The sequence below is a fragment of the Suillus fuscotomentosus genome, assembly GCF_016647785.1.
Source record: "Suillus fuscotomentosus strain FC203 chromosome Unknown F5891scaffold_13, whole genome shotgun sequence".
NCBI classification, from domain to species: domain Eukaryota; kingdom Fungi; phylum Basidiomycota; class Agaricomycetes; order Boletales; family Suillaceae; genus Suillus; species Suillus fuscotomentosus.
The window spans coordinates 567117-595048 of record NW_024539525.1 but is presented as its reverse complement, the minus strand read 5'-3'; the positions used below and the strand labels follow the sequence as shown (position 1 = coordinate 595048).

The following is a 27932-nucleotide window of genomic DNA, read 5'->3' as shown; positions in this document are numbered from 1 at the left end:
ATCAACCGGTCGACTCCGATGCTGCTGTATTGCCTGACTTTGATGCTCCCAATCTTAATGATCGCAACAAGCTCACTTATGAACTCAATGACATTAAAGTCGAGTACCATCCACACAGCGAACTTCCTCCCACTGTACATCACTTTCCGACTTTTCCTGCAGCTGCTCTTCAGAGGACCAGGTGCCTCATAACAACTCACCATGGGAACCCTTCCGGATGCAACTGGACTTTGAAGTTGCAGAGATCGTGCTTGAAGCTGCAATGATGGAGGAGCAGACAAATCGACTGCTTGATCTCGTACATCGATCCGCCAGTGGCAAGGACATATTTATGTTGCAAAGTCATGATGAGGTTCGCTCGCTGTGGGAAATGGCTTCAGAATGGTATACACCAGTAATTAATTTCCTTTTTGTGCATTTATTGAAGCTTATGATGTAGTGTACACTAGTTTCGAAAGGATGTAGTATCTGTTAAGCATCAGGACGAGACACATGAGTCTGACATGCACTACCGCCCTCTCTGGGACTGGGCACTTGATTTATTGTGAGACCATCGTCTTGCACCTCACTTTGTATTTGATGCTCAACGTCTTTCCAAATTCAACGGAGAACAGTTTGTTTGCTTCATTGATGAACCATGGATGGCTAACGCCTTCTGGAATGCACAAGTATGTCTCGCAGCTTCTCATTCATCTACCTAATATTACTGTCATAGTCTCAACTTCCATCGGACGCAAAGCCGCTGGCATTCATTCTGTATGCTGACAAAAGTAAATTATCTTCTTTTGGAACTGAAAAAGGCTATCCGATCATTGCCCGCATTGCAAACCTGCCTGTTCACATTCACAATGGTAATACAGCCCTAGGAGGAGGTCGTGTCGTTGGTTGGTTGCCAATTGTTAGAATCTTATAATGTGTGTCACTGCTAGCGATATTACTGACTATGTTGTCAGGTTCCCGAGGATCAAAAACATACAAAAAAGAAGAGCTTCATTGACTTCAAAAATGCGGTGTGGCACAATTCCTTCTACCAGCTTCTCCAGTCAATTGAGCTGCATTCGAAAACTGGCTACTGGTTTGAATGTGGGGATCAGATCCGACGCCGTCTCTGGCCCTTAATACTGATCTTAAGCGGAGATTACGAAGAACAGTAAGTGCTACCATTAGTTTACTACTCTACTGCCAGTCTAATGTTTACCTACCAGAGATGTGTCATGGCGTTGATTCGCAGTGTGAAAGGCAAATTTCCATGTCTGGTCTGTCTAGTCCCTCAAGATGAGCAGTCGGTCAATTGTGTCTTTGTATTGCGCACAAGTTGCAATTCCCAACAGGTCCTTTGCACCATGAGAGGAAAGCATACAGAAAAGGAAAAGGAGGAAGCTCTAAAGGCTTATTCAGTTTGAAATGTAGAGGTATGCGTTGCTGTGCCCTGCTGACAGACTTGGCACTGACTTCATTAAATTAATAGAACATATTTTGGAAAATTTTTCTTGCAGATGTTCATCAGGCGCTTTCTATTGATCGCCTGCATATGAATCACGAAGGACTATGGGGGGACCATTTGTGGAAGGACCTTTTATTCTGGATTTCTGATCTTGGATGGGACACTGCTACTAAACTCGATGCAAAGTATGTAATCTTGCATAAATGCGAGTTCGTTGTGGTGCTGACTTACTACCTTAGCTTTGATGCTCTTCCACAATGGCCGAACTTGACACACTTTAAGACTGTCATGTCAGTTGATTTCAATGATGGCTCGCTTCATGAGGACATATCAAAGGTATGCCATGTGCCAGCCTTGAACATGATCTTTTGGTACTGATGCAAACTTTAAATTCAAGCTAGTTCTATTTACAGCACAGGACATCCTTCATCAATCACAATCTAAGCTAGGATACCTGCTTCTACGTTGCATCCACTACTATATCGAGTTTGATATCTACGCTTCATTTGAAGTTCACACCAAGGAGACTATTGCGGCTGGAAGGGCAGCCCTGAATAAGTTCTCAGATTTGATGGAGGTGAGTCATTCAGATGCTGTTAATCTTTGAGCATCTGACTCGTCTGATGGACTTTCTTTAGGAATACATCCCCGAGTCACAGCCTGAAACGAGCAAAAATTGGAACTTCCCGAAGAAACACATGATCACGCACGTATTCGATGATATCTTGGCTAAAGGTGCGACACGTAACTACAACACTAAACCAAATGAGAAGATGCATGGTGGTTTACGGAAAATTTACCTTTGACAAACAAACTTCAAGGATGTGGCTCCTCAGGTTCATTGCAGTCCATAAGTCTAATGTTTTACTGACAAGCTACAGATCCTGCGATATGACCATTGGCTTCTGACATCAACCTCTATGCGGACCGAGCTTGATGAGCTTGACAACTACAGTCGAAACGCTACTGACGACCCAGAGACAAATGAAACTCTGAATGAACTACTAGTGGATCCTATCGTCCATGTGCACTTAAGTTCAAAGCAAGGCAGACATTCTTTTTCAGACATCATGGACGCACACGGAACCGACAGAGCGTTTACCAACTTTTGGACAAAATTAAATGTCTTCCTGAACATGTTCCTACTGCAGAATGGCATTCCCTTGCCAGATGGTCCAGGAAGGGCCCTTCATCTCCAAGCCGACGACGAGGTATACTACCTTTGTTGCAGTTGATCATCCTCACTGATATTTCTGGCAGATTATAGAGTTCCAATTCCTGCAGGTGAACTACAAGTCTATGGTTGATTGGTGCCTGCACCGAGACTTACTTCGGTGCAGCCCAAAATTCTATGGATCACCGAGGTTCAATTGCGTCATCGTGAAAACTACAGACAAACCATTCTTCACTCGCCTCGTGTACTTGTTTGGCTGCTCGATTGGTGATACTGATCTTGCTCTGGCCCTCATCCATCCTTATGATGTCGGTATTGGTGTTTGCCGAAGGCAGGATGTTGATTTGGGATTGTGGCATGTACAAGCCAAACCTCGCTCATCGTCTGAGATTATTTCTGTCCGGTCTATTATTCGAGGTGCTGTGCTTGCCAGAGATCCGGAAATGGATGGAGATCACTTGGTTATACACACTATAGATGCGGACATGTTCCTTCGCATCAAGTCTCTTCAAGCATAATGATATTCATTTTACGGTCTTCAGTTTTCTGCCTTTGTCTTCCAATACTCATCATTGATCTCCTCATTCTTGGCTTGCAGCAAGCTACACTTTCTCGAAGATCATCAACAAGTGGAACACTGCATTAATCGGTTTGATGACCTACTACCGCAAGGCCGTCATCCACACAAATGATTCCTTGGGCTCTCTTGTCAAGGCAGAGAACAAGATCCAAACTCATGTTAAGATAAGCTTGAACAGTAAGATGCCATTCCATTTCCCTCCTGTTGTCTTCTACACACCGAAGGAGCTTGGTGGCCTTGGAATGCTTTCGATGGGTCACGTTCTTATCCCGCAGAGTGACTTGCGATGGTCCAAGCAAACTGATGTTGGAGGTTTGTCAAGGGCCTCCAGTTGTACCCTTCTGAGCCCACAGAGCCTTACCTCAACAGCCAGAACTACTCGGAACTGTTTGGTAAGTCCCTTGTCCATCTTTTCATCAGTTGAATTGACCATCTGTGCAGGTACTTGATCATCAGAATTCGCCTTTCTTGCAAGACACTGGGATCACAGCTATCCCTGACCCAATTGCAGTCAATAGGCGTGTCCTCGCAACACCGTCTATCTATTATGTGAATCCTGCCACCAGCAAGTCCAGGATGTCAGAAGGCATGTGGCAGCAATGATCTGATTCTCAACCTACAGGTTCCACAAAACAGGTCCTGGAACGTGGTCGACCAAATGTTCCCATCATTACGTCGATCGTTTACATGCTTCACCATATAAAGCAACTTGAAGGGTCCTCATCCAATATTCTCCTTTCAATTGTTCTCTGTTTCAGTACAGACATAAGTAATCTTCCTTTATCCATGAGAGTTGATCTGACCAAGACTCACAATGTGTGTTATTATACTCAGTAACATGTAATATGTATGCATTGTGCTGCGGTAATTAATGTGCATCTTTACTGTGTTTCTGTTCAGTCTCTCACTTCTGTCTCACTTACTCATACCACATCAATGTTCGGATGTGACTAAGCAGGCTGTTTCATTATGGCACTCGACTTCGCAAATGTATAAAATATCAGCAGCTGAGATAGTTTTTACTCGTCCTGCAAGTCATACTCTCAGGTCTCGTCCACTTCACATACTCTGTCCTCCTATTGTTGACCGATGTCTGATGAATCTGATTCGAACTTGTCGAGATCCTTGGGTATTCATTCAAGCTCAGATGAGGACAACTATGACCATCCTGTAGCTCCACCAAATGAAGACGCTTCCAAGGAACATTACCAAAAGGTAGGCTTCTGTTCATCCGCTGTTCTGCATTCTAACATGTTCCACCTAGTATATCAAATACCTGCAACTTCAGCAGGGCAAGCTTGAGTGGTGCAATGCAACACTGAATGAGAGCAACAATGTCCTCAATGCGCAACAGCTTAAATGTTCTCGCAAGTGCCCTCTTAAAGCGACATCCTCCAATACGATATCATCAGCATCCCAACCATCTTCCGCAGGTCCATCTGCTGCACCTTCTGAATCTACTGCATCTGATTCATCTAAGCTCAACGACATTGAGAAGCTCATTCTCAGCTCGGCGAATAAGTATGCAATAACCACTGAAATGTTCCTTCCCGACAAAGCCATTTTTCAAACCGAATGTCCTGACCCTCCAACTGATATCTCGAATCCAAATCATTATGCAAAAAAATCAACCGAGAAGGACGCACTTGTAACCAAGCTTTATGCATCCATTGATTTTGTGTTGCACCTTCGGATGCAAACAAACGTCTTTTATAATCAGGTTTGTAATACCTTTGCATTGTTAAAATCAATCCGACTTACAAACCTCACACAGTTTGGAACTGGAATGCAGCAAGCTCGGTCATCATTTATCAACGGGCTACGTACTGTGGCAGGTAGCATCTTCAACATGCCGAATGAGTATTTCATGTCGAAATATGACCGTACTTCTGTCCCGCAGGTCACAGACTTGATCGGATGGGAAGCAGGTAAGGGGAAAGTGTATGACGTTTTCAAGGCACCAATACTCTACCCTGATAATGTCATCAATGCGAAGAGAGCATTCAAAAACTGGTTGGTGATCGCAAAGGTAAGGGCCAATCAAAAATTATCCACAATTGTTCAGATTTTGTTTGGAAGATTATCAAGGTTGCGGTCTGTGGCAAAATGTTGTTATATCCAAAAGCACGTGGTGGCCCGCCTCCCTATGCCAAGATTTGGCAGCTCGTAAACTGCACTCCTGGCCTAATTGCATTCGGTGTCACATTGGTAAGGTTTCAGTACTTCAAATACACTCCGAGCAGGCACTTATTATGTTCGGTAGACCATCTTCATCCCTGTCTCCCGATCAAGAATTCTCGGGAGATGGTGTTGGAGCCATATTGTCGATCTCATATCACTCAGTCTTCCAAACTGTTAAGAAATTCCTCATTGTCAAATGGACACATGATCGCATCAAAGATATCGTGCAGCAAATCAATGCTTATGTCTTTGATGGCATTGTCAAGACACAGTTGGACAATACTCCAGGCACTATGGTAGAGGATGTTACTGATTCACTCGATCATGTTATGGCCACACTTGACGACGACAGTGACTCAGATGGTGCTTCGTGGTACGCTCAACCACATGTTCAAATCGAAACACACCACAAATCTCCTGCAGTTCTTACCATTTCACTTCCCTCTGAACCTCCAGTACCCCAGACTTTCAACAGTTTCACAGCCCTGACCATTCACAATGATCCTGCAATGCCTTCTACGTCGTCTATCTCAACTCGGAGTCTCCCCACTGCTGCGACGTCACACTCAGTTGCGTCAGTTGAGATCCAAAGTGTTCAAGAGATTCCCAAGGATCTCCTAGTTGATACTGGTACTAGTAATACCAAGGCACAGAAGAAGGCAGCAAGGGGCAAGAGGACTAAGGTTCCTGTCGACGATGCTGATATTCGCCATTCTTCCCGCAATGCTAGTACTGTGAAATGATCGTTGTTGAGTCTTCCTACTATGAATCTAGCCATCTTATGTATCAGTCAATTTTTTTCAGTAGTAATCAATTTGTTGGTGACATACACATCAGTAAAAGAGGTTTATATGTTGTACAAAATGTGAAGACAATATTTAATATTTAAACTAACATAAAGATGGGTGCACGACTTCAAATTTTGGTGGTGTTTTGTGTGTAATCCAAAATATCAAATATTCACAACCATATTCCCACAGACAATATGTCAACAAACATAAGAAATATAGTCAGATTTTTCATGTCTGCTTCAACTTAAAGTTCAATTTCCATGTAAAACTTTGGAGAAAACTTGAAGTTTTACAGATGACATGACATTAAAACTCGATTTAAATGTCAAGCTTTGGCAAAACTTCAAGTTTTCTCCAAAGTTTTATGTAAGAATCAAACTTTAAATTGAAGCAGACATGGAAAATCTGATTATATTTATTATATTTGTTGACATATTGTCTGTGGGAATATGGTTGTGAATATTTGATATTTTGGATGACACACAAAACACCACCAAAATTTGAAGTCGTGCACCCATCTTTATGTCAGTTTAAATATTAAATATTGTCTTCACATTTTGTACAACATATAAACCTCTTTTAAATATCGTTCACCCCGATGTTATATGTGCCCTCTGAATCACTCCTGTGCTCACCCTCACCCAAAGATTGGTGCGCTAGGGCTGTGTGTATCAACATCTCTATTAAAATGTAACATAAATGACTTGATCATGTGATTGCAATGTTTACTAATGATGACATTAGCATAACAACTATTTTTTTCCCTCTTCTGATTCTGACTTATACCACCCACTGGCATTAAATGTCGATGCTAAACACTTATTAGATTCCAGCCTGCTGGTCCATCAAATTATATCTGTGAGCTCTGAGGTCACAAACGACGTCCAAATCATCAGTGAACTAGTGTTCAAAAGTTCCCAGAGGAACAACTCTCTGTGGATGCCTGGACTGCTAGTCCTCCATGCTGATGTAGCCGCCATGCACATCGAGCACCATTGCTCGCAACTCTTTCTCTGGTGGCTCAAACTTTGTAAGGAATGCTCGGTGAGCTCCACCCATCAACTTCTTCCTATGCTCATTCAATGACCTCCAGTTTTGCCCTCTGTTGCCACAAAATAAAATGTGATGCTTCAGACTTTCAAAGGGACTGGATATCAATCATAGATGTTCACACTTGGGTACCGGTAAGTACAGACTTATAAGACCATTCAGCTTTCTAATTTAAGATTTTAGTTTGACTTCGATCAGCCTTCGGCGTCTCCTCTGGTACCACTGATAATTCTTCTACATCGTCCGCATTATTCTGATGTGGCCACCATGCACATCGAGCACCACCACTCACAACTCTTTCTCTGGTGGCTCAAATTTCCTAAGGAACGCTCGGTGAGCTCCACCCATCAACTTTCTCTTCTGGCATCACTGATAATTCTTCTGCATCATCTGCATTTTTGATAGCAAACCTCATGAAGATCCCAGCAATAGTGCATTCACAGTCTTTTGATGTTTTACAAGTCTAAGGTTAATTGGAACGCAGTGTTGGAATGTGGAGATGATCGAGGCCAGCCCACAGAAGACCAGGAACGAGGAGTCACAAGTAAAATGGACGAGCATTTCGTTTTCATTATAAATCTACTGTAATTTATGTGATGTTTATCAATAATAATTGACATTTGACTGCTCATTGGAATCTTGCTATGGTTTATTGGAATGCAAAATTTGTCATTGAGAAGAGTATCAAAACTGTGTTGGCATCATCAAAATCCGCATTAAGACCTGGGGTTTACCATTAAAATGTGCATTGAAATAATGTAGATATCATTAAAATAAACATTAAGACAGAGAGCTACCCATTAAAATGCATATTACGACTATGGTGCACGTCACTTAGTCGCCACTACTTTTGTGCAGGCACCAAATTGAGGCCAAAAAATCACAACCCTAACCCCTAGTCCAAATTAGGCTGGAGTGGGAGGAGCAGCTTTGATATTAGTGTAGCTGCAGTCAAGTTACAGCTATGCATTGCACAGAGTACCTAGTGATCGTGAATGTAAATAATATATCAGCTATTCCTATTCCTCATTACAGGGACCATCCATAATGGCCAGAAAAGCCAAAAAAACTTCAGTTGCATCAAATTTTTAAGTGGATGGAGGTGTACAGGTCAGGACTTATCACCTGAGATGCTCAGTTACAGGTCAAACAATTCAGCTCTACATGCTATAAATCACACAGACGAGTTCCTGAAACAGTAGCAAGGGTCTTTGATCATGTATAGCCACATTTTGTAGGGATGCGCCAAATTGACCTTGGAAGGAAAAAAAAAACTCCCTCAAATTTGAGTATTATCAAAATCCATCTGGAGGTTTTGTTCTTTAGGCAAAAACAAGCATTTTTGCCAGAGGGATAAAAATTTGGGTGAAATTTCGAGGTGCTAAAAATGTTGCACAAAAGTAGTGGTGACTAAGTGATGTGCACCATAGGTGGATGCCATTAAAATGTGCATTTTGATGTTCATTAAAATCGTGTGACAATCAATAAAATGCTGACTGTTATATCGGATAATTCTAATGAGAAACCCCCTTACCTGGGGGTACTTGCTTAGTCAGCAGAAACCCTTCTGACTTTCAATACTGTAGCAGGGTTTCTGACAGGCCGGGGCCCACCACCGGTCCGCCACACTCAACCAGCGCTGTACTGCTAAAAAGGGCCACAGTACTAGTGTGAGTAGATCAGTTCGAGAGCACCATTTATCTGGTGGGTAGTATTAGAACTAGGAATTGCTGCATAATTCAGAAATAAGGCTTGTGTGTTGACTAAGTTTGTTTGTCTGGTACTTAATTTTCAGTATGTTCCCAGTGCTCACTGCCGAGTTTTGGACATGTTTTTAACCTAGGGTATCCCCAGGGTAGTTATTGACAGGTTATTGACACCAACCATATTGTGATTTTTGTGCTACAGAGTTTGAGAAAAGCCAAACTTCCAGAAAATGTATTTCGAACTTTGCATTGCAAATCACCCACAATGATGTTACAAGAAAAAACAACTGATATTTGATTACATAGAATATACACACAAAAGTAATTACTGTATAGCTACAATTGACTGCAAATACCTAATCCCTGGCTTAGATTAGCAAAGCCATACCTGTTGCAGCAAGAACGAGTGCGGACAAGCACATACAAGTGTGAACATGTGTGGATGAGCATAAGCTAATAAAGCTACATTAGTGAAATGCGCAAGTGGATTTATAGAAAAGACGTATGGTGACCCCTCGAAGGAGGATCGACACACTGCGAATGGCGGACAATGACTTCGATCAGCATGGCTCGAGCTCAAAGGAGGATCAACACACTCACCCACTGCGAACGGCAGACAACGACTTGGATCAGCATGGCTCGAGCTTGGAGGTTCAACACACTCACTTCCTGCAAATGGCAGATAATGACTTGGATCAGCATGGCAGTTGCTCGAATGATGACCGATGCACTCACTACCTGTGAACGGTGGACAACGACTTGAATCAGTGTGGCGGTTACTCAAACAACAATCAATGCACTCACCCGCTGTGAATGGCAGACAACAACTTGGATCAGCGTGGCTCTGGCTGGAACGAGGACTGACACACTCACTTCCTGTGAACGGCAGGCAACAAGTTGGATCAGCAGTGGCTCTTGCTCAAACAAGGATCGACAGACTCACAATCCAACAACGAAACTTGAAACCTAGTTTGTAGTTACAAATGTTGAATAGAACTTTTAAAAAAATCTAAGACATACCTATCAGCTTGATGATTGAGGCTGACAACATTGAACATTGAGTACCGGTGCGCACGGCGGAGACAAACGGCGGTCTTCATTAGGTAAGCAGGGGTTTCTACTCAACATTCCTGTTGATGTCAGGGTTTCTTTCCCACAGGGGGTTTCTCATTAGAATTATCTGTTATATCATAATGGGTTATAATTGGCATACATTGTTAGGCCATTTTAATGGATTAAAATGCCATACAAAAACTTCTGACATTTGTCTAGGTACAAACATTTGTCAATTGAGATTCATATAATGAACACTGAGACTCGTACCTTTGTCTAGCTCCGTGTGTGCGCCCCGCTATACTCACAATAGTACTCTATTCGAAATGCATTCTGTTTGCTAATCTCAGTCAGCCACCGCTCAAAGAAAGCATAGATAGTATTCTCTGACAGCCTCATGCCTCAGCCCCAGTGAAAACCAGACAGTGCAGGAATATGCGAGAGCGTGCCACATCGTGCACCGCCAGCAGAAACCGCCCTCACACGATCTCGACAAGAAATCCAGACGAATACACGATGTAAAAGGAGTCCATATTGTGTGTCGTCATGCAAGAGTCGTTCAAGTTCTTTCTGCACAATGTGGCACTCCCTTGCATTCCTTACGAACAGTTTATATCATGCGAGAACAGTTCATACCATATTGCTTCAAGTTGCTATCACTACTATTAATAGTACAAAATACAAATACAATGCATTGGAATGGTATGAAACACTCTTCGCATTCTCATCGCCCCCGGTGCTCAACACCTCGCTCTCGCTCTCAAACTCATAAAGCTGCTCAGGGGTAGGGTTCTGGAACGACACGAATATCTTGATACCGTAGGGTATCTGGCGCAGACCATATGCAGCATGCATGCCAAGGGGGACAGTGAAAACTTGGTCGAGCTCCTCCAGGGTCTTGCCTTTTGTCTTGTGCACGAATAACAAGATGAGCGCCCAGAGAAGACAGCACCATGCTGTGTACCAGCTGAAGGCACCTTGTTGTTTGAAGGACAAGATGAGCGAAGGCCAAGCGATTGAGAGAATGAAGTTCCAGAACCAGGTGGTCGCAGTAGCAAAGGACATGCCATTATCATGGATAGAGAGGGAATGCCTCTGTGGAGTACATGAACGGCACTGGACCTTCGCCTGGAGAATAGAAGATCGCTAAGAGGTCTGAGGGAACATATATCAATGGCAGTATCAAGTACCAAAGGGATGACGTACATATTCCGATACTAACACCAGTTACATGCCCTGTCTCCGAAGTACCCCAGAAGGAGAAGCCCACAATTAAAAGACAGATGGCCATGCATGGAAACGTGAACAAAAGTGGGTTCCTCCGCCCGTAAGTGAGTAACTGATGCTGCAGATATCACAATGACTCACCTGTATTGTTGCCTGACCCGTAGGAGTACTAGAAAGACAGCAGCAATTGCACATATATGCACCCAGTCCCATAGTATTCAATAATATATTGGCTTGAATATTGTTGACAGAACTTACTAAGGCAAATGCTCCGAGTCAGGGTGCTGCCATTGAAGAAACTTAAGTGTTTACATTTAGGACTCGAGCGGATTACTAGCTGCCTGCGGTGTTGTTGTATGGGGAAACACGACGGTAAGGGAACAAGAGACTCGGAGGTGTTGATGACATGAAGACGGACTTTAGATTTGAAAAGGTTTTGTTACTTCGCGCACTGCAGTGACATGCATATAGATAGCAAATGTAAATATTACAGAACTCATGCAAATGCAAAATAAGTGCGAGGGAAGCAGAATTCACGCAAGGTTTGTGCAAAGTTCATGTGTTTGCATGCGCTGCGCTCACAAGAAAATACTCATCATTTGCTATCAACCAGATCTACATGATATGGCACTATGTGTAACACTCTCGCACGCTCTCACATGTTCCCGCACTGTCCGGTTTTCACTGGGCCCTCAGCGCTCAGCGCTCAGCTGTCACAGAATTTAATCTACGCGTGAGTAAGTAAGGTGGCGCTAACGCACCTTGTCCTGACCCACGTCAGTAGCCAATTCTCTAATCACTACGTCAGTAGTAATCCCCATTGTCTTTACCTTTTCTGTCGTGTATTTGCACCCACCTGCCTCTCCCTCTCTCAGAGCTCGAACGAAACTAGTTTGACTCATCCCTTCGCATCAACTTTCGTCCGATGTACTGCGTTCCGCTCCCTAAGGTTTCAAGCTGCACGCAGGGCAGCCTGATCGGTGCCCTCCCGCCCATCTCAGCTCACCAAACCATAGGTTCGGACACATGCGCCGGGCCGAAAAGCCCTTCTGGCTTTTACCCAAACCTTTCCCCATCCTTCTTAATCGTTAGAACCCTCACGTATATTCGTACTCTATTCGAAATGCATTCCGTTTGCTAATCTCAGTCAGCCACCGCTCAACGAAAGCATAGACCAGACTCAAAAGTATGGGAACTCGATAATATTTGAGGTGACATGGATAGAGATGATTCAGATGGTAGTACGACTGTCCTACACGTTACTGGCACGCTTTTGCGACTTGCAACAAGTACAAATAGTTGCATTTCGGCCTTGACACTACTCGTCGTAAACTATACTTGCCGGGCTCCTATTACTGATTGAGGGGACACAGATAATCATAAAACTATGAGTTGGGCTTACCGCATTTCAACACCCTTTGCAACGTTCCAGATCAGCGAGGAAGTGGATCAATGAAAACAAGTTGCGAACCTTTTCCTTCCAACTGATCTGTGCTTTCAGTTCTGTGTGGCCAAATAAAATGATGACGTCGAATTCAAACTCGTAATACTTCGATTGATGTGAAGCCGATCTTTTAGGACGAAGTGTTCGAGATAGCTCGTGGAGGTCAGCATGAATCGTGCATAGCGTGGCAAATGAGACTGAATTGAATCAAATCAGTATAAATATACTTGAGCTGCGAATAACCCATACACGGTTCAGTGTCCAACCACCGCGGCTCCTGAAGGGCACCCTTGTAACACATTATGTCCGTGCTGTGACTCTTGCATGCAGCAATTGATTTCCGGGTGGCTTTAAAGGGCTTCCGGAATTCGCGTTGCTCAGATACTTGCGTTCCCTGTAAAGCAGATCAGCATGTACCGAATGATTGAATGTGCTTTATTCACCTTCAGCAAGATACTCTCAAAACGTTCGTGGAGATACGTTTCGCCGTCCACATCGATGACGCCTTTATGTTGTCGGGCTAGGTGTTCACGATCTAGAACGTTGTACCGTGTTCTGCATTCAACACCATAAGTGGCGCGTGCAACTCGAGACGACACCAGGTGGTCGATGTAGAATGAGACTGCTCCATCAGCAACAGCTTTATTGCTGCAGTTACCTGATCAGTAAAAGTAGTCACGTTGACAGTTGAGGGCTTACGCATGAGCATCAGGGCGACAGAAGCTGATGCCTAGGGGTAGAAAATATTCCTGGAGTCTCACGAACAGCCAATCGCTGGCAGCAAAACCGCCAACCAAACAAACCAACTTTATGATGATATCACGATCCATCCGGTTATGAGCGAAATATGACGCTCACATTGATTGAAATTGAAGCCGCGCATCTCTGCTGCTCAAAAGCCTCAATAATGGCTTCAATGGATGGTTCAAACAAGTCGGCAACGTCCTGGCTGTACGATAAAGCATGAGTATCGTTATGAAGGTATTCCAAAGAATATGCACGAACCCGGCCAATTTCAATTGCCCTGATCGAATGTCATACTTCGGATCCTTGTCACGGATAGTACCAAACCTAATGTAAGAGGGCTCATCGGGCTTACGGAACCGAAGTTTTGTGCTGTTGTCAAAGATTTCTGCCATTTGTGCGACGATCTTGGGGTTGGAGTAGTGCTCCGAGCCCGAAAGCTTCTCTGGGCAATCAAATGACTATCAGTTTTCGATTCCCTGTATGGCTGATGCATCCACAGACTTTGTAACAGAGTACGAGCGCGACTAGTAACAAAGACTGAGCCCTGCAGGCAACCTGAGTGGGCTTCAGCAAGGAAACAACGCAGGAAAGCGGGGCTCACATTCAGCTGGGGCAATCTCCTCGAAAGAGGTCGGAGATAGTTTCATTGAGTAGGCGCTGAGATCGATGGTCCCACCTCCGGCATCAACAACAATGACTCCCTGGTTGTCAGATTGATCCTCCTCATCGTCGGAGTAATCTGACACATCTATAGGGGTTTGGGAGAACCTATCTGATGCAATCACGTTGGTAACACAGAAATGAAGACTCGCTTCGCCCTCAGTCAAGAGGTGCACGTGCGATTGCTCCTCTTTAGAGGATATGAGGCCAGCGAGCTCGATAGCGCGTCTAATTTGTTGTTGTTGTTGGCCTTCCCAACCATTGGGATGCGTGAATACGAACTCGATGGAGTTCTTGATCGATCTCCAGAAATCCAAATGTGATTCCTGGATATAATTTCGAGCGCATTGGAAGAGGTAGCGCATGAAGTCAGCGAGGACTTCTACTGCGGATTTGCCTTGTGGGAGAGGTTCTATATCGCCATCTCGTATGTGAGACGATGCCAGATGTTTAGCGCGAAGATGAAGTTTCCACCTGATAAAGATTTATATAGCTTATGTTTTACCCTCGACGATATACATACCATGCAAGCTTCACCCATTCCTCATCTTCTGCCTGTTCGATGATATGCTCCTGCAGAGCCTCAGCACCCACGGCTCGGACGTTTCCCTGAAGGTCGTAGTAAAGAATTGATGGTATTTTGGAGTCACCTCCAACATGCTCTTGCGCAGGATATCTGTAATCCTACCATGAGCCAGATACATGCAGCTTGAGCCGGTTACTAACCTTGCTACTCCTCGAATTACAGGCACCTCCCCCGGATCCAGCATACAATACGAGACCCCACTAAACGTGGTCCCAACATCAAATGCAAGCACTAGCTTTCGTGTTGGGCCCTTATACGGTTCTCGTGGAAGCATAATAGTAATCTGAAGGCAGGTAATTCATGTATCCAAGTTTATATGCAAAAGGGCATGCTTTACATTTCAGAGGTCACATACCAACTTTGGAGGCGCAGATCAAGGCGCGTGTGCCTCGTGCCGCAATTGATTGTGCTATGATAGAGCAAACGCATGTTGCATCTCCCATAACCTGTTCCGAACAGTCCAGAGCTTCCAATTTGGAGCCCTACGCCCAGTTTCACTCACGGTGAAATTTATCTAAGTTCGGATCTTGGTGTGTGCATGAGCGGCTTCGAAGTTCGAAGCTTCAATCCTGTGTACATGCATTCGACATATACGCATTGGCAACGACTTGATGTTGCCCGCACTGCCATTCAGCCAGGCGTACACGGCCTGTTAGCCTGTAAGTGGCTTGAATTGGGTTGTGTGGTTGAGACATTACCTGAAGCATTGATTGAATAGTATTGTCGTCAGATTTGAGGCACTGCAGCTTGAAGTCATCGAATCTGGTCAGTGCCAGTGAAGTTTAGTTTATCACCAACTTCATGACTGACGTTGACCTCAGCGCGAAGTGATTATACTTACTAACACGAACTTGCCTGCCCTAAACCAGTGATGCTTCACTGGCACTCAAACTAAACGACTCTAAACGACTTATCTATTCATCTATAATATATTTAAGGGAGGCTAGCCCTTTACATCGAATTTTAGCCAATAATGGCAAGTTATGTTACTTCTCCTCACCTTTGTTGATACTAACACTGCGGTCGGGAAGCCACTCCGAGTGTTTCTATGTCCAGGTCTATTCAATCTTTGTGGGCATCAGTGACGACTGTCATTTTGCCAATGTGACCCAGGACCTAATTTGCCGGACTGAGCGTAGGTGCCCACGGCTGAAATAGTCCAGAGATTAACTTCCTTGCATCAGAATCAGTACACCATGAGGACTGTATGACATACCGAATGCTGTACAGTGCACTCTTGCGAGGTTGGAAACACTTAACAACCGCCGAAATCATTGCGTGAGTAGTATGAGTCTGCCTTCATTCCTCCTGATATATCAGAAGTTCTGTGTGGTACGTTCAAAATGGCTCATCTCAGAACTGGTGTCCGTAGTGCTGATCTTGGTGCAGCGTGAACCTTGCCATCCGTTGTTGGTCTATTGTCACGCGTTAATGGCCCCAGTGAAACGACGCGGAATCTAGTGTCGACCTGCTTTTTTGCAGTACATCAGCGCGTCGTTCTCACAAGTTGAGGCTGCAGACAGACCTGTGACGCCAGCGAGTGTAAGGATGGAAAGGACGACACACATGAACATCGTGGTGGCGGTACGGGCAAGGCAGATTGAGACTTTACAGTTTTCTGTGCGCGTATGTAATAGGTCATGGAACTCATCGTGATCGCTGTTTAGTTAGTGTAACCGAGTAAATTCTCCTTCAATCAGCTGAAGCACAATAAGATATGCAAATCAGATCCAAACTGTCCGTGCTGTAGTTAAACCAACTGGGTGTACTCGGAACATAGGCAACAAACATTGACGGCGTAACACTCAAGCAAGGCAGCCGGGTAGCTACTAGCACGTGATCCACTAGGATGGATAACGCGTAGGCAGTGATGATTTCCCATCATTTGACTGCCAGTCGTCCATTAAGTGTTGGTCCATGTCGTTGCAGTTCTTGCCGTATGATCTTCTATTCAATATCGCCCAGGATCTTGAAATCGATGATGTGCACAATCTCCAGGCGGTCAGTAGTACATTTTGGTCTCTACCGTGATATGATCTTATAGCTGACTCAATCTTTCCGTTAGACTTGCAAGTCCTTGCGTTTGTTCACCCTTACCAGACCCGTATATAGACAGCTAGCCCATGACTTACTGGCTAGATCCAGGCCACTTCCTCTCCACTCCTTCCAGCGCCTCTCTGATCTTTCAACACCCGCGCTCATTGCCGCTGTCGACCGTGCACGAGGTTTTGAGAAGGCGTGGGCAATTCCGTGCCCCTCGACCGGCTCGCCCAAATCCCTACTACGGAAACCAGTGGTACATCACTATCAGCGTACCTTCTCATGAAGAGATCGATTGGCTATCTCCCATCACCAGCAGCTACACACTCTGTGCGACTAAGAGCGGCCGTGTTTTATGCTGGGATGTGAGGAGAGATATCTGCCTTGCTGAGTGGGACCCGAGATCCTTGGCATGTTCCGGTGGAGGGGATGAAGATGAAGACGAGGACGACGAGGATAAATGGGAGTTATGGAAATGCCGTGTCGAATTTGAAGAGCGCACAGTATATTTCACCATGGCCAGGGTTCTCAAGGGGTTGCCAGTTTTTTATTTTCTTTGATCTTCAGACTCCATTAACACGCCTTCTCAGATATCACGATGACCGCGTGATGGAATTCATGCTCATGCGATTATTCTTTCCTCACGAACTCGACGATTATGATGAAATAAACCAGGCACAACTCTATGTCCAATCTCCAATTCTTTCTCACCTCGACCACTATGCCACTGAGCCCCAGCCACGGGAACGTGAAGGAGACTCCCCGATCCAATTAACGCCTAGAGTCCCATCGCCCACGCAAGATCCGCCCCCGTTGATTCCGATTTACGATCAACCCCCCACCCCCACTCCTTCACCACCCGCCTCCCAAACACCCTCACCACAAAACTCATCCCTTCTTCACTCCGGCAGCTTCGGCCCATCCAGCGCTACATCCAGCGCTCAATGTTCCCCAATGGCGATCAACGCGATGCTACCGCCCGATTTTGCAGAATGCAGCGATCCTCCGCCATTAAATGGAATTCCATCCAATCAGGCGAATACAGTTGGAATTAGAGGTGATGGTGGTGCTGGGGAACCGTACCAAGGACCTGTTTTCTGCCATCCCTCCCTCCGAGCAATGTTTATCCGCAGCGCGCCTGCGACACCCTCTTGGGAGAGATATATCCCGCTTCCTATGAATTTTGGTGAGCATTTGCCTCAATTAGCTTATTCGTTGATGTGCCAATACAAATTGTATATTGTATTCTAACAGATCAGCCCCCGCCCCCGCCCCCAGTATCGACTATTCCCATTCCAGAATCGGCGCGTCCGGTATTTGACAAGCTCACGAGCTTCCATACAACGGGGGTCATCATGAACGTGTTCCTTCTTGACCCACCACGTCGCTTGCTGAGCGCTTTTGTATGGATTGCGAGTAGTAACACTATCGGTGAGTATCAAGATCAGGACTTCCAAATTTCTTCTATCTCCTCGCGTTACTATAATTGAAGCGTACTGACTGCCTTGTGTACATGACAGGGTTGTACGTACTCCTTGACTGGGCGAAAGACGACTATGTGTTTGTGGATACTGGTGTTGGATGTGTGAGTGGTCTTTGTGGTTGTGTTTCCTTCAAGTTACTCTTGCTCCATGTTTGGTGTTGGTGCACGCATTGGTGTTGGTGCGCATACAGTCGATGCCGCGTTCTGCAACTCCTCTGCCATACCTGTGCATTTACACGAATATAGTAGATTCAACAGCATACTCGTCTTTATCCAGCTACTTTACCATACAATATTTCACCTATTAACATCCTTTTATAGCTCATCTCCTCCAACTGGTCCTGCATCCTCCACGAAGACCAAATCGTAATCCACAGCGAAGAAGCCGACGCCGCATACCAGCACTTTTACCCACTCGAAGTGCTCAGGACATATGGCCGTCCACGTTGTATCGCTTCTCCGGCAACTCACGCACAAACTCAACCTCAGGCAGAAGAGGGCACCCTTCAGGAAAACAACGGCGAGGACATACCAGACTCGTTGAAGAGCTTGTGGAATAAACTCCCAACGATATGTGCGAGACTTACGCCGAGTAGGAGCATCTCAAAGAAATTCGTGTTTCCTTCTGTACCGGGGACCTCGGGTGCGGTGATTGGCATGCCTCCTGTAGGTGATGAAGATGAAGAAGACACTGAGGAAGAGGATGAAGTTAGTGCCGCGGAAGAAGATCAAGGACAGACCGAAAATAATACTGAGCCCGTTAGTGAAGAAGAACAGACCGGCGCGAATGAGGTATCTTCGACAGTACCTTCCGTTGAAGATGAGCAGTCTGTGGGTCATGAAGAACCTGTAGACGAAGAGGAGCCACCAGATGACGAAGAAGAATTTGAAGATACTCACGAGGGCGAAGAAGAGATGCCTTTCGCTCCGAAGAGGACAGGCGAAAGGCGTACACGTTTCGAAGATGAAGAAACAGGAAATGATAGTAGCGCAGACGGGCCCAGTAGCTCGCAAGGTGGTGAGGATGAAGTAAGGGTTGAGGATGAACTTAATGCAGGGTCTTCTTCCTCAAACCAACACAGTCCCAATCCCGAAACTGCGTTGCAAGGCGACGAAGATGCATCATCTTCTCAATCCACCACTCCAACCTCTCCCGAACCTCAGCAACCCATTCAAGATGTAGTAGGTGCGACAACGTCTGAATCGTTCACAAACCCTTATCCTTTCCCCCCTTGGTACCCCGAGTCTGCACACTTTGTGCGGCAGTGGTGGCCTACTCTCCCTGGTGTCCCGCGGTTGAGCTGTACCGTTGTCCTCCTTGCAGCTCACGACCCTGAGACGCACCGCACGCGTTTTGTGCTCGCGCAGCATTACTTCAAGGTCCCCATAACCCCTGAGGGGCTACCTGTTGTGGGAGAATCAAGCACGAGCAGCTCGTCTCGTTCTGCACAAGCAAACGACGATGACATGCTTCATCTGTGGTATGTCAGCACACCGTTCGAAGTCGTCTGCGTGCTCGAAGAGGGGGACGACGATGAAGATACTGGCGACCGGCCACGACCTCTCGTGGCTGTTGATTTTGGGCATGCAGTATGGGTGGAGTATGGTTCTTCTGTTGTGCCCCCCACCCTCAATGTTCGCGCACACGCCGACAACAATTCTCCTGGCATATACGACACAGATATTGTTCAACCGAATACAGAACCAGATACGCAGCTTCACGCCCACTTTGCGCACTTCGAGAACGATCACCTGCATCCGCATCCGCGGCGGCGGGTTCCCAAATGTCTGCGCTTCGTCACCTTCCCTCCTGTGCACGGCCGCCGGGAGCGGACTGAAGAGGCGGTGGTGCGCACGCTCGAGATCCCAGAGGAGCTGGACTTGGATGTCGTTGAGACAATCAATATTGATCAGAGCCAAGGGGCTGTGATTTTGAGTGTAAGGGACGGTAAGATTTTTATTTTGAGGTATGAATGATATTTTTGGAGTGGGAGGCGGATGTTTGTTACGTGGAGATTATGAAAGTGAGGATTGTGATATAGGATTAAACTCCATAACAGCCGTCCTCTGACGAGCTGGGGACTGTATCTGGCTGAACCTATGCAGACTTATGTATATATCGTACAAATCATAACTATGTTCCTTAACATTCCCCTGTACTATAGATAGTTCACCACTTCAAGCGTTGAGAACCGAAAAAATTTACTGATCTTCTTCAAATGGACTCGCGAGCATAAATAGGGCCCTGGGTAACTATAGGGCCCACACGAGTATGTACAGCCTAATACAGCGTCAGCCATTTCTGGACCATCGTGGAGCTGATTATGACAGGGCCAAATGCCAGGCTGATGTATATAATATCATCTCAACATCCCAGACCACACAACGCGACATAGCCCACAAGTACAGGAAGCGCAGTATACAGCACATTGATCAAGGGCAAGTGTCTTGTGTCAAAACACCGCAGCTGCTGTCAGGTGGAGCTTGGGTAGTAAGTAGTTATGGTTCTGATCAAATGAAAATAGTCGATTTCTATTGAGCGCCAAAACTTGAGTGGTTCTGGGCTGTCGCTAAACTGACCCAGACTCCTGCTCACTCAGCGAGGGTGTTCAGCGAATTTATTGAATGGAACAAGCTGGTACTTGGTTCGGGGGCGGCTTGAGAACGTACTACTGATTGCGTCCGAGAAAATAATACGATGACATCATCACATCAACCCACAGCCAGTGCTATCCAGGAGTATCCAGGCCACACCGCTTCACCTTGTAATCCCACCGCCGTACTCCCGCTCATCCGAAGAGTCAATACTTGCCCAACTCAAGCTCAGTTGAGCTCAGTCCTAACCTGTCGAATGTTGAGAAGGCTCCATTCGGAGCTTCAAAACACTTTCCCCAAACAGAATCGTGTCTGTACTTTCAAATACAACAAGCACAGCCTGCAATGAAATTCCAAGGCCAAATCTCTATAGCGGGAGGCTACAGCTCTATCTATCGAGGACCGAGTTTGACCGACTGCTACAGCATCCGAGTCATGATAGCGCAGGACCACCGACTACGAGCCGGGACTCTGGCCTCTGCACCTACGCCAGGCCACCCTACTAGTGCAACAGCTGTAAAACAATTCGGGCGAGGCAATTACAAGTCTCATGCCATTCCTGCCAATTGAAAACCCATTTTGGAGTATAAGGCTGTCTTGTCAGAGCCCAGTACAATATCTATGATCTACCCTCATAGCCCATGAGGCAATACGCCTTAACGGTTTCCCTCGTGTATAGCGGTATATAAATACACAAGTCTCTCTGTCAGAGCCGAGGACAGTCCAAAAGACCGTGGCGTCTTTACTTGTCAACATGCTCATTCTCAACGATCACTGTTTCATTGGCATGATCGTGACATTAAAGCACGGAAGCCCAGAAACACTGGCATAGCTATGTATCAACTTGTCAAAGACGGTGCCAACTGATAGTCCCGTGCCAGGCGGGCCAGTTGTATTAAGTCTTTGTGCGGCTCGTGCCACGATGTTGTATGTGCGCCACATTCAAGTTTTTGAACAGGTCTTGGGAAAGTTTCCCATAAGAGTGAGTCATGTACAATCGCCTTTCGAGAGAATGATTGGGAGTTACTAGCGCCTTACCTTAAAAGCCTATGTGCCACTATGACAAAAATCTGATGCTCCGATATCCACGCGGTCAAACATCCACTCATACCGCTTTCGAAGAAATCCACACCTCAGATCCATTATTGAACATGAGCATGCACTTGCATAAGTAAGGCTAGGTCTCACAAGTCTATGGGATGAACTCATAAGCTCACTGTGGTTTCACCCGTCCAGGTCCAGATGGATGCCAACATCACACCCATCAACGTTCTCGTGGCTTGACAATGTTGAGCAACTCGGAAGCACAAGCTTGACCAACGATGGGTTACACTATAGAACTTTAGGACGTGCATCCAGCGATCAAGATTCAACGACTTCAACCCTGCACTCTTGTCTTAAGTTACTTGACCAGCACTGTGACAGGCTTAACAATACTTACAAGGAAATTCTCGAGATTCGCACCCACATTGCAGAAATTCTTGCTAGCTCCCAGTCGGAAGTAGCCATGGGGAATGTGGGTGCATGGGACAGCAGCGTTGACCAATCATCGGCACAGTATGCATCTCTTTCGCAACCATCTGTCGGGGTCATTAGTACCCTGCCAGAGGGAACAGGTCCTCCTGTCCACCAATTTTCTCAAGGTAAGTCTTTCTGAATTTGCAGCCTCTCAAATACGCTTACTGAATGAGATGATAGAACCATTACTTCCCGGTGCCTCCAGTTCTGTCAGCCATGAGCTTGGTACACAGTCATCCTTACCTGAAGATGACACGTGCTCTGAGGAACAGACGTTATCTGGCCCTTTAGTCAGACGCCACCAACGACTGTATCTCCCAGTTGTACAGGATGGCGAGGATAAGGTGAAATGCATGTGGTCAGGGTGTTCAAGTGTTATCAAGAAAGATAGCTACACTCGCCATGTGAGCGAGGTTCATAAACGTCGGTTTAAGGCTGTCTGCACTACCTGTAGAAAGGAGTTCCTGCGTCCATATATGAAGAAGACTCATATCTGTCCTCGTCGATTTTCCAAACGTAGCAGTTCCTAGACCAAGGAAGCTCCCCACAAGGCGTCTAGTATATCACATTTATTGTAATATCGTTCGTATAATCACCGACGTCGTCATCCACCCTATTCGTTTTTTAAAAGCAATTTAATGTTCAATTTTCCAGTGTTCACTTTCTACGAGATCTCTGATAAGCACACCTATGATATCGGACCTGTTGCACGATTTCGATGTCCTGCTAGTAAGTTCCCTTTGCATGGTTAATCCGTGTTCTTTGATGCGGTATCCACGGTTGGAGGCCGCTCTGGCAACCGGAAATGGGCACAATACTTATCCAATGGACCGCATATTACGGAACCTTTTCTTTATCATACTAGACGAGAGGAAGACAGTTGTTTGTCCCCAAATCTAGGGTCAGATAAGTTGGCGGAACTCCAAGCCTTTTCAAGCGCAGCCCCGCCTCAGGCTCAATATTGTTGGTGTCTGCCGGATCTCAATGTCAATTTGAATATGCAAGCGGTCGTCTGGACTCTGGGCTAGATGGCCTTCTTAATGCCGATAGCTTGAGGAGTTAGAGTGGAACCGGTAGTCTTGGAGGATAACTACTACTCGGCCTCTCAACTTGCCCTGGAAATTTTACATAGCCTATCGCCGACCATGATAATCTTAATCGACCCATAATCGAATAAGAATCGTGCTCTCATGTGTTAAAATATCTTCACGGGTAGTGACTCATCCTTGTCCCGACTTGTCCTCCCAGGTTTTTCGTCAACAACTCCCTCATGTCGGGCAAGCAGGATCTTGAGAGTAATGACTCTACGACCCTAACGAGCTGGAAGAGATACCTATTGACGGATATCGATGGAGACAAAGCCACCGCTCCGCTGTCTGCATATTGTTTTATGACTGGTTTTATGTGTGTCTTCCGATACCCTCCGTGCTTCCCAATCACTCATATTCGTCCTCATCTCCAGTGACGCTGTCTGTTTCTCTGCCATTTTTGTATGGTGTGCTTTTCAAACTGGAAATACTGTACAGGTGCGATTTACTATTCTTTGTGACTCGGCCCATGGTCAAACTTTCACTCTTGTATCTGTCTAGCTCGGCCTTGCCCTCGCCCGCCTTTTCAATGGCCAACACGACTACTCTTTCCATATCGCAGATCAACAAGCCCTCTGCTCTCTCGTCACATTCATCATTGGCGCATCCATCGCCCGCATCGGCGACAAGATGGGTTGTAAAACCCGGGCATGGCTGGCTCTCGGCACTTTGATCCAGACCCTCTTCACCATGGCTGCAGCTATCGCCATCTGGAAGAATGGGCAGACGAGTGTTGCGGATTCACGTGCTGACCCTGCATGGACCAATACGCTGTCCTTTGTCTGTGTTGGCTTCATGAGCGCAAGCATGGGTCTCCAAGGGATCATGGGTAAGAGGACGAACACGCAGTTTACCACCACGGGTGAGTTTTCTCCGCATCATTCGCCTGTTCCCATACTGAACGTTCCATTCAGTGGTATTGACGACGACATGGTGTGAGCTGATGGCTGACCCTCAGCTCTTCAACATTCGTCGGCTCGTCATCTCCCGGGATCATAAGATCCTTGCCATCGGCTCGTTGTTCTTGGGCGGGTTTTTGGGACGTGCATTAGTCGATGTAATAGGCTCCGCCGGTACTCTTGGTGTTGGCGCGGGCTTGAGGTTTATTATTAGCATCTGGTGGCTCTTTGTCCCCGGCAAGGCAGCCAAGCGGTGATCGCCAAAGTCCATAACATTTACTGTAAGCAAACATAGATGGGTTGTAGAACTGATACGAGCATTGTTTTTTGTTCAATAATGATGAATTGTAATACTTAGCATTGATGGGAACTTAACATATCAGTATGAACAAACCTGTAGCTTCACACCTTACAGGTTTGTAACTTTTGCGGGACAATATTCACGAGTCTTGATATTACCTCATCTCTGCATGCAATCATACCAACACGGAATTAACTTGTGAAGGTTCGAGAAGTATGTTACGTGGTGATATGAAGGCTGTTCACCCTTAGCTACTTGAAATCCACTCTTCCAAGAATGTGTCATCTAGATCAATCTGGGGGTGTCACATCTAATATGGAAGACACATGTACCCCAGGGGCCTGCGCCTCGAGGTCATCACGTACACGAGGAATGAGAACTGCGCGGTAGACAAGTATCCCGCATCGTCCTACCCACATAGCACAACCTCATCGACTTCAACCCAATCCAACCATGACGTGGAGCGTCCCATACTGGACGGTGTCATCGCCCTCAAGTGCCAGACCCATCCTCACTACCCAGACCAATTCTCGAAACGACGCCCAAGCGGAGCACCGCACCGAATGGGAGGAAGTATCCCCCGTGCTAGTCGACTGCGACGCAGATGTTGTCAGCCTTGATGGCAGCAGGACGCATGATGAGATGCAGGTACTGCACCTGTCGAAGCTCCTCGACGAGGCGAAGCAAGAGAACCGCCGGTTTGAGGAGCAGGTGCAGTCCCTGCTCAACCAGTCTATGACTGAGACAAGCAGCCTTCAGTCCAAGATCGCAGAGCTCCGCCAGCGGAATAAGGAGGCTCTCGCTGAGTGCGAACGGACGAAGAAAGAGAAAGAAGATGTCGTTGCTGCGCTCACGAAGAAGATTGATGTCATCAAGGCAACGCTGCAGCAGCAAAACCAGGAAATGCGGCAAGCCCTCGAGGACCTGAATCGCTCCAGCGCTCAAGCTCAAGCTGAGCTACTGGATGCAAGGAACAGCTTGCTAACGTGCCGTCAGCAGCTCACGCAAAGCTCCGCCCAACTCGAGTCCTTGCAGAAAGAACAAACTGCAAGGATGAATCTGACAGACCGAGTTGCTGTGCTGGAGGCTGAGCTGAAGGCCAAAGATACAGAGCTCGCTGAGATGAGATGAAGAAGTTCAGCTCCCAGGCTAAGAGTGCAAACGTCGCCATTTCCCGCGATGACTCGACAACCCTTGTGCAGGAATTCAACAACATTCGGGCGCTGCTAGCAAATTGTATCCCAGAGCGTCTTGGGGGTATGTTTAGCACTAGTATGATGTCCTCAAGCAACGAGGTCGTCAGCGCTGTCCGGAAGCTGAACTCCGATATCCATCAAGATGCCACCATCATGGCTGAGTCTATGGCAGAATCATTTGGGTTTAAGAGCAGAAAGGGGAACGAGGATGAAGAGACGACGCTATTTCAACAAGTGGGCGCGACCATTGGCCCAAGTCTCGTCCACTTCTTGGGCACCAAGAGTCATAGCGAGGATCCTATCCTCATCCAGATCGCTTTCCAGACATACATCACTCGGTACCTCTGTTGGCTCTCGACTGCATGGATTGCTAGTGGAGGCAAGGAAAGGCTTGGGGCAGCTGATCAGAGTAACACTAGTAAGCGATATAACCAACGCACGAATGCAACTATTTACTAAAGTCATATGCAGCCCAAACGGTCACCACAGCATGGAGTGCACTATCGCATATTCTCTCCAAGCATCTCCAATTCGATGATGCGCAACTTTGTTCCGCAGCCGCATCCAAAATCGTAGCCGGGCTCGCTGACATTTTGCTCGTTGCGGGCTGTGATGGCACTCGGCTACAGCTTTGTGATGCTTTGAAGCAAAAGTTCAGCGAGAAGATTTCGCTGCTTGCGAAGTCTGGCATGCGCATCAATAAGCTTATCATCAATAGCATCGACCGGGGTCTTGATGTCGTGGTAATCAAGCCAGCCACAGTGTTTGATTCCATGTGCATGGACGATGGGTACGATGACGGTGAACGTGACAAGAATACTGCGAACAACCGTGTCCTGTGTCCCACTGATATCGGGTTGTTGCAGCGTTCCAAGGGACCCAATGGGGGAGTGAGGATTTTGTTGAAGCCAAAGATCGCGCTGGAATCTGTGGTGGATAACTTGGACGACTGAGATTGGGTGTTTCGAAGTTTCCATGGACGTTGAACGTGATTTTGTGTACATCTTCTGTATATCGTGACGTACTTACCTCGTGTTTCGAATAAGTATTTATCTGTTTTCATCATGGGGTGAGAAAAGGCCCCTGATTGAATGTACTACGGGCGCAAGCGGACATACTTTCTGAGCGATCATTTCACCGATATTCGAAAACGCGCACAACACATGCCCGTGAGAGGTGTATATTTCAATCATCTAGGTCGCGGGGTTAGACCTAGCAACCTGTCCTCCATTCATTTTGAAGCCTCAGGTCGACCCAATGCTTCAAACCTTGAGCATGTACCCATTTTACAGTGTTTTGCGTAACCTGACGCAAGGTCATTCTACTGAAACGGACGCAGCTTATCAAACCGAAGCAAGATACGCAGGGAGTCATAGCCGCCGGTCACAAGACGATACAGCAGGGAGGGAGAGAGCAAGCATTGAGCAGGAAGCACCGGTCCAAAATATGCGTCCGTACCCCACAGCCGAAGAAGCGAGAGCCAGGAGAAGGACCACGACAGAGCGTATGGACGAGACAGTATCCTCGCGACGGACAAGGACCACATCATACGTTTCACTGTCACCAACCACCCAGCGGACCGTGAGACAAGAAGTAGGCGCTTCGCCACAGGCTGGAGCACTAGAGAATGATATCAGGGCTCCACTACAGGCGGGCGCAGGCTCGTCCCGCCCCCCAGAATCTCCAGCCGTCTCCTCTTTACGCAACCTCAAAGTCCCTCCGGCATCGCAAGATGCTGAAGAATCTAGAAGCACAAGGCGCTTGCGTTCGTATGACACAACATATGATTCTTGTCAGCGACCCCCAGCCTCGCCATCTTCTGTTACACGCAGCGTGAGCTCTCAGGTGATTGAGCGAGACAATCAAAGCCTGGAGGTTGAGCGGTTGAAGAAACAACTTGCGATGTATAAAAGGCAGAACGAGAAGTTGGCTGGCGAGCGTAAAGATGCTGAAGAAACAACCCGGAACATAACGGCTGCCCTACATACAACGAGGGCCGAAAAGCAACGGTTACATGATGAGCTAACCAAGAGAATTTCAGAAAATCATAGGTTACAACAGGAGATGGAGGGATCTACCAATATGTCTCGCTCGCTCGACGCCAAGGTCCAAGAAACCGAATCCGTGCTCGCATCAACAAGGCACGCTCTAGACGCTGCAACGAACCAA

The 27932-nt window shown here is 46.5% G+C and overlaps 10 protein-coding genes across 10 annotated transcripts; 7 read left to right on the top strand and 3 right to left on the bottom strand.

The window, feature by feature from the left end:
• Positions 1–217: 217 nt before the first annotated feature.
• F5891DRAFT_1127252 (uncharacterized protein) lies at positions 218–3136 on the top strand (the record flags this gene model as incomplete). Its single annotated transcript, XM_041364165.1, has 12 exons — positions 218–394; positions 615–668; positions 716–898; positions 954–1150; positions 1208–1397; positions 1469–1653; positions 1684–1780; positions 1842–2021; positions 2083–2154; positions 2266–2280; positions 2326–2655; positions 2705–3136. The coding sequence occupies 12 exons, from the start codon at positions 218–220 to the stop codon at positions 3134–3136; spliced, it is 2112 nt and encodes a 703-aa protein (XP_041228994.1).
• Positions 3137–4996: 1860 nt separating this feature from the next.
• Positions 4997–5741, top strand: F5891DRAFT_907082 (uncharacterized protein; the record flags this gene model as incomplete). Its single annotated transcript, XM_041373563.1, has 3 exons — positions 4997–5227; positions 5278–5411; positions 5462–5741. Coding segments are annotated over 3 exons (645 nt in total), but the record flags the coding sequence as incomplete, so codon positions are not given.
• A 4882-nt stretch (positions 5742–10623) lies between these two features.
• On the bottom strand, positions 10624–11270 carry F5891DRAFT_1019291 (uncharacterized protein; the record flags this gene model as incomplete). The annotated part of the gene is made up of 2 exons (XM_041361083.1): positions 10624–11125; positions 11211–11270. 2 exons carry the CDS (start codon positions 11268–11270, stop codon positions 10625–10627), a joined length of 561 nt encoding a protein of 186 aa, XP_041228992.1.
• A 1112-nt stretch (positions 11271–12382) lies between these two features.
• On the bottom strand, positions 12383–15169 carry F5891DRAFT_1019283 (uncharacterized protein). Its single transcript, XM_041361082.1, has 14 exons — positions 15075–15169; positions 14999–15040; positions 14784–14926; positions 14581–14733; positions 13999–14531; positions 13899–13952; positions 13656–13839; positions 13509–13599; positions 13350–13456; positions 13094–13298; positions 12900–13044; positions 12678–12847; positions 12609–12622; positions 12383–12555 (listed from the first exon to the last, which is right to left on the bottom strand). The coding sequence occupies exons 3-14, from the start codon at positions 14915–14917 to the stop codon at positions 12525–12527; spliced, it is 1821 nt and encodes a 606-aa protein (XP_041228991.1). The 5' UTR covers positions 14918–14926; positions 14999–15040; positions 15075–15169; the 3' UTR covers positions 12383–12524.
• A 457-nt stretch (positions 15170–15626) lies between these two features.
• F5891DRAFT_1127250 (uncharacterized protein) lies at positions 15627–20143 on the top strand (the record flags this gene model as incomplete). The annotated part of the gene is made up of 9 exons (XM_041364164.1): positions 15627–15683; positions 16709–16881; positions 16955–17218; positions 17274–17289; positions 17943–18114; positions 18204–18268; positions 18488–19184; positions 19353–19801; positions 19910–20143. 9 exons carry the CDS (start codon positions 15627–15629, stop codon positions 20141–20143), a joined length of 2127 nt encoding a protein of 708 aa, XP_041228990.1.
• A 1664-nt stretch (positions 20144–21807) lies between these two features.
• Positions 21808–22939, top strand: F5891DRAFT_1019259 (uncharacterized protein). Its single transcript, XM_041361081.1, has 2 exons — positions 21808–22404; positions 22460–22939. The coding sequence occupies exons 1-2, from the start codon at positions 22008–22010 to the stop codon at positions 22807–22809; spliced, it is 747 nt and encodes a 248-aa protein (XP_041228989.1). The 5' UTR covers positions 21808–22007; the 3' UTR covers positions 22810–22939.
• A 139-nt stretch (positions 22940–23078) lies between these two features.
• F5891DRAFT_1019258 (uncharacterized protein) lies at positions 23079–24736 on the top strand. Its single transcript, XM_041361080.1, has 4 exons — positions 23079–23683; positions 23742–23805; positions 23869–24229; positions 24282–24736. Exons 1-4 carry the CDS (start codon positions 23550–23552, stop codon positions 24521–24523), a joined length of 801 nt encoding a protein of 266 aa, XP_041228988.1. The 5' UTR covers positions 23079–23549; the 3' UTR covers positions 24524–24736.
• Positions 24737–25020: 284 nt separating this feature from the next.
• F5891DRAFT_1185554 (uncharacterized protein) lies at positions 25021–25698 on the top strand (the record flags this gene model as incomplete). Its single annotated transcript, XM_041366564.1, has 1 exon — positions 25021–25698. The coding sequence occupies one exon, from the start codon at positions 25021–25023 to the stop codon at positions 25696–25698; it is 678 nt and encodes a 225-aa protein (XP_041228987.1).
• A 146-nt stretch (positions 25699–25844) lies between these two features.
• Positions 25845–26716, top strand: F5891DRAFT_1185553 (uncharacterized protein; the record flags this gene model as incomplete). Its single annotated transcript, XM_041366563.1, has 2 exons — positions 25845–26181; positions 26235–26716. The coding sequence occupies 2 exons, from the start codon at positions 25845–25847 to the stop codon at positions 26714–26716; spliced, it is 819 nt and encodes a 272-aa protein (XP_041228986.1).
• Positions 26654–27551, bottom strand: F5891DRAFT_1019255 (uncharacterized protein). The gene is made up of 3 exons (XM_041361079.1): positions 26882–27551; positions 26793–26816; positions 26654–26712 (listed from the first exon to the last, which is right to left on the bottom strand). The coding sequence occupies exon 1, from the start codon at positions 27310–27312 to the stop codon at positions 27085–27087; it is 228 nt and encodes a 75-aa protein (XP_041228985.1). The 5' UTR covers positions 27313–27551; the 3' UTR covers positions 26654–26712; positions 26793–26816; positions 26882–27084.
• Between the last annotated feature and the right edge of the window lie 381 nt (positions 27552–27932).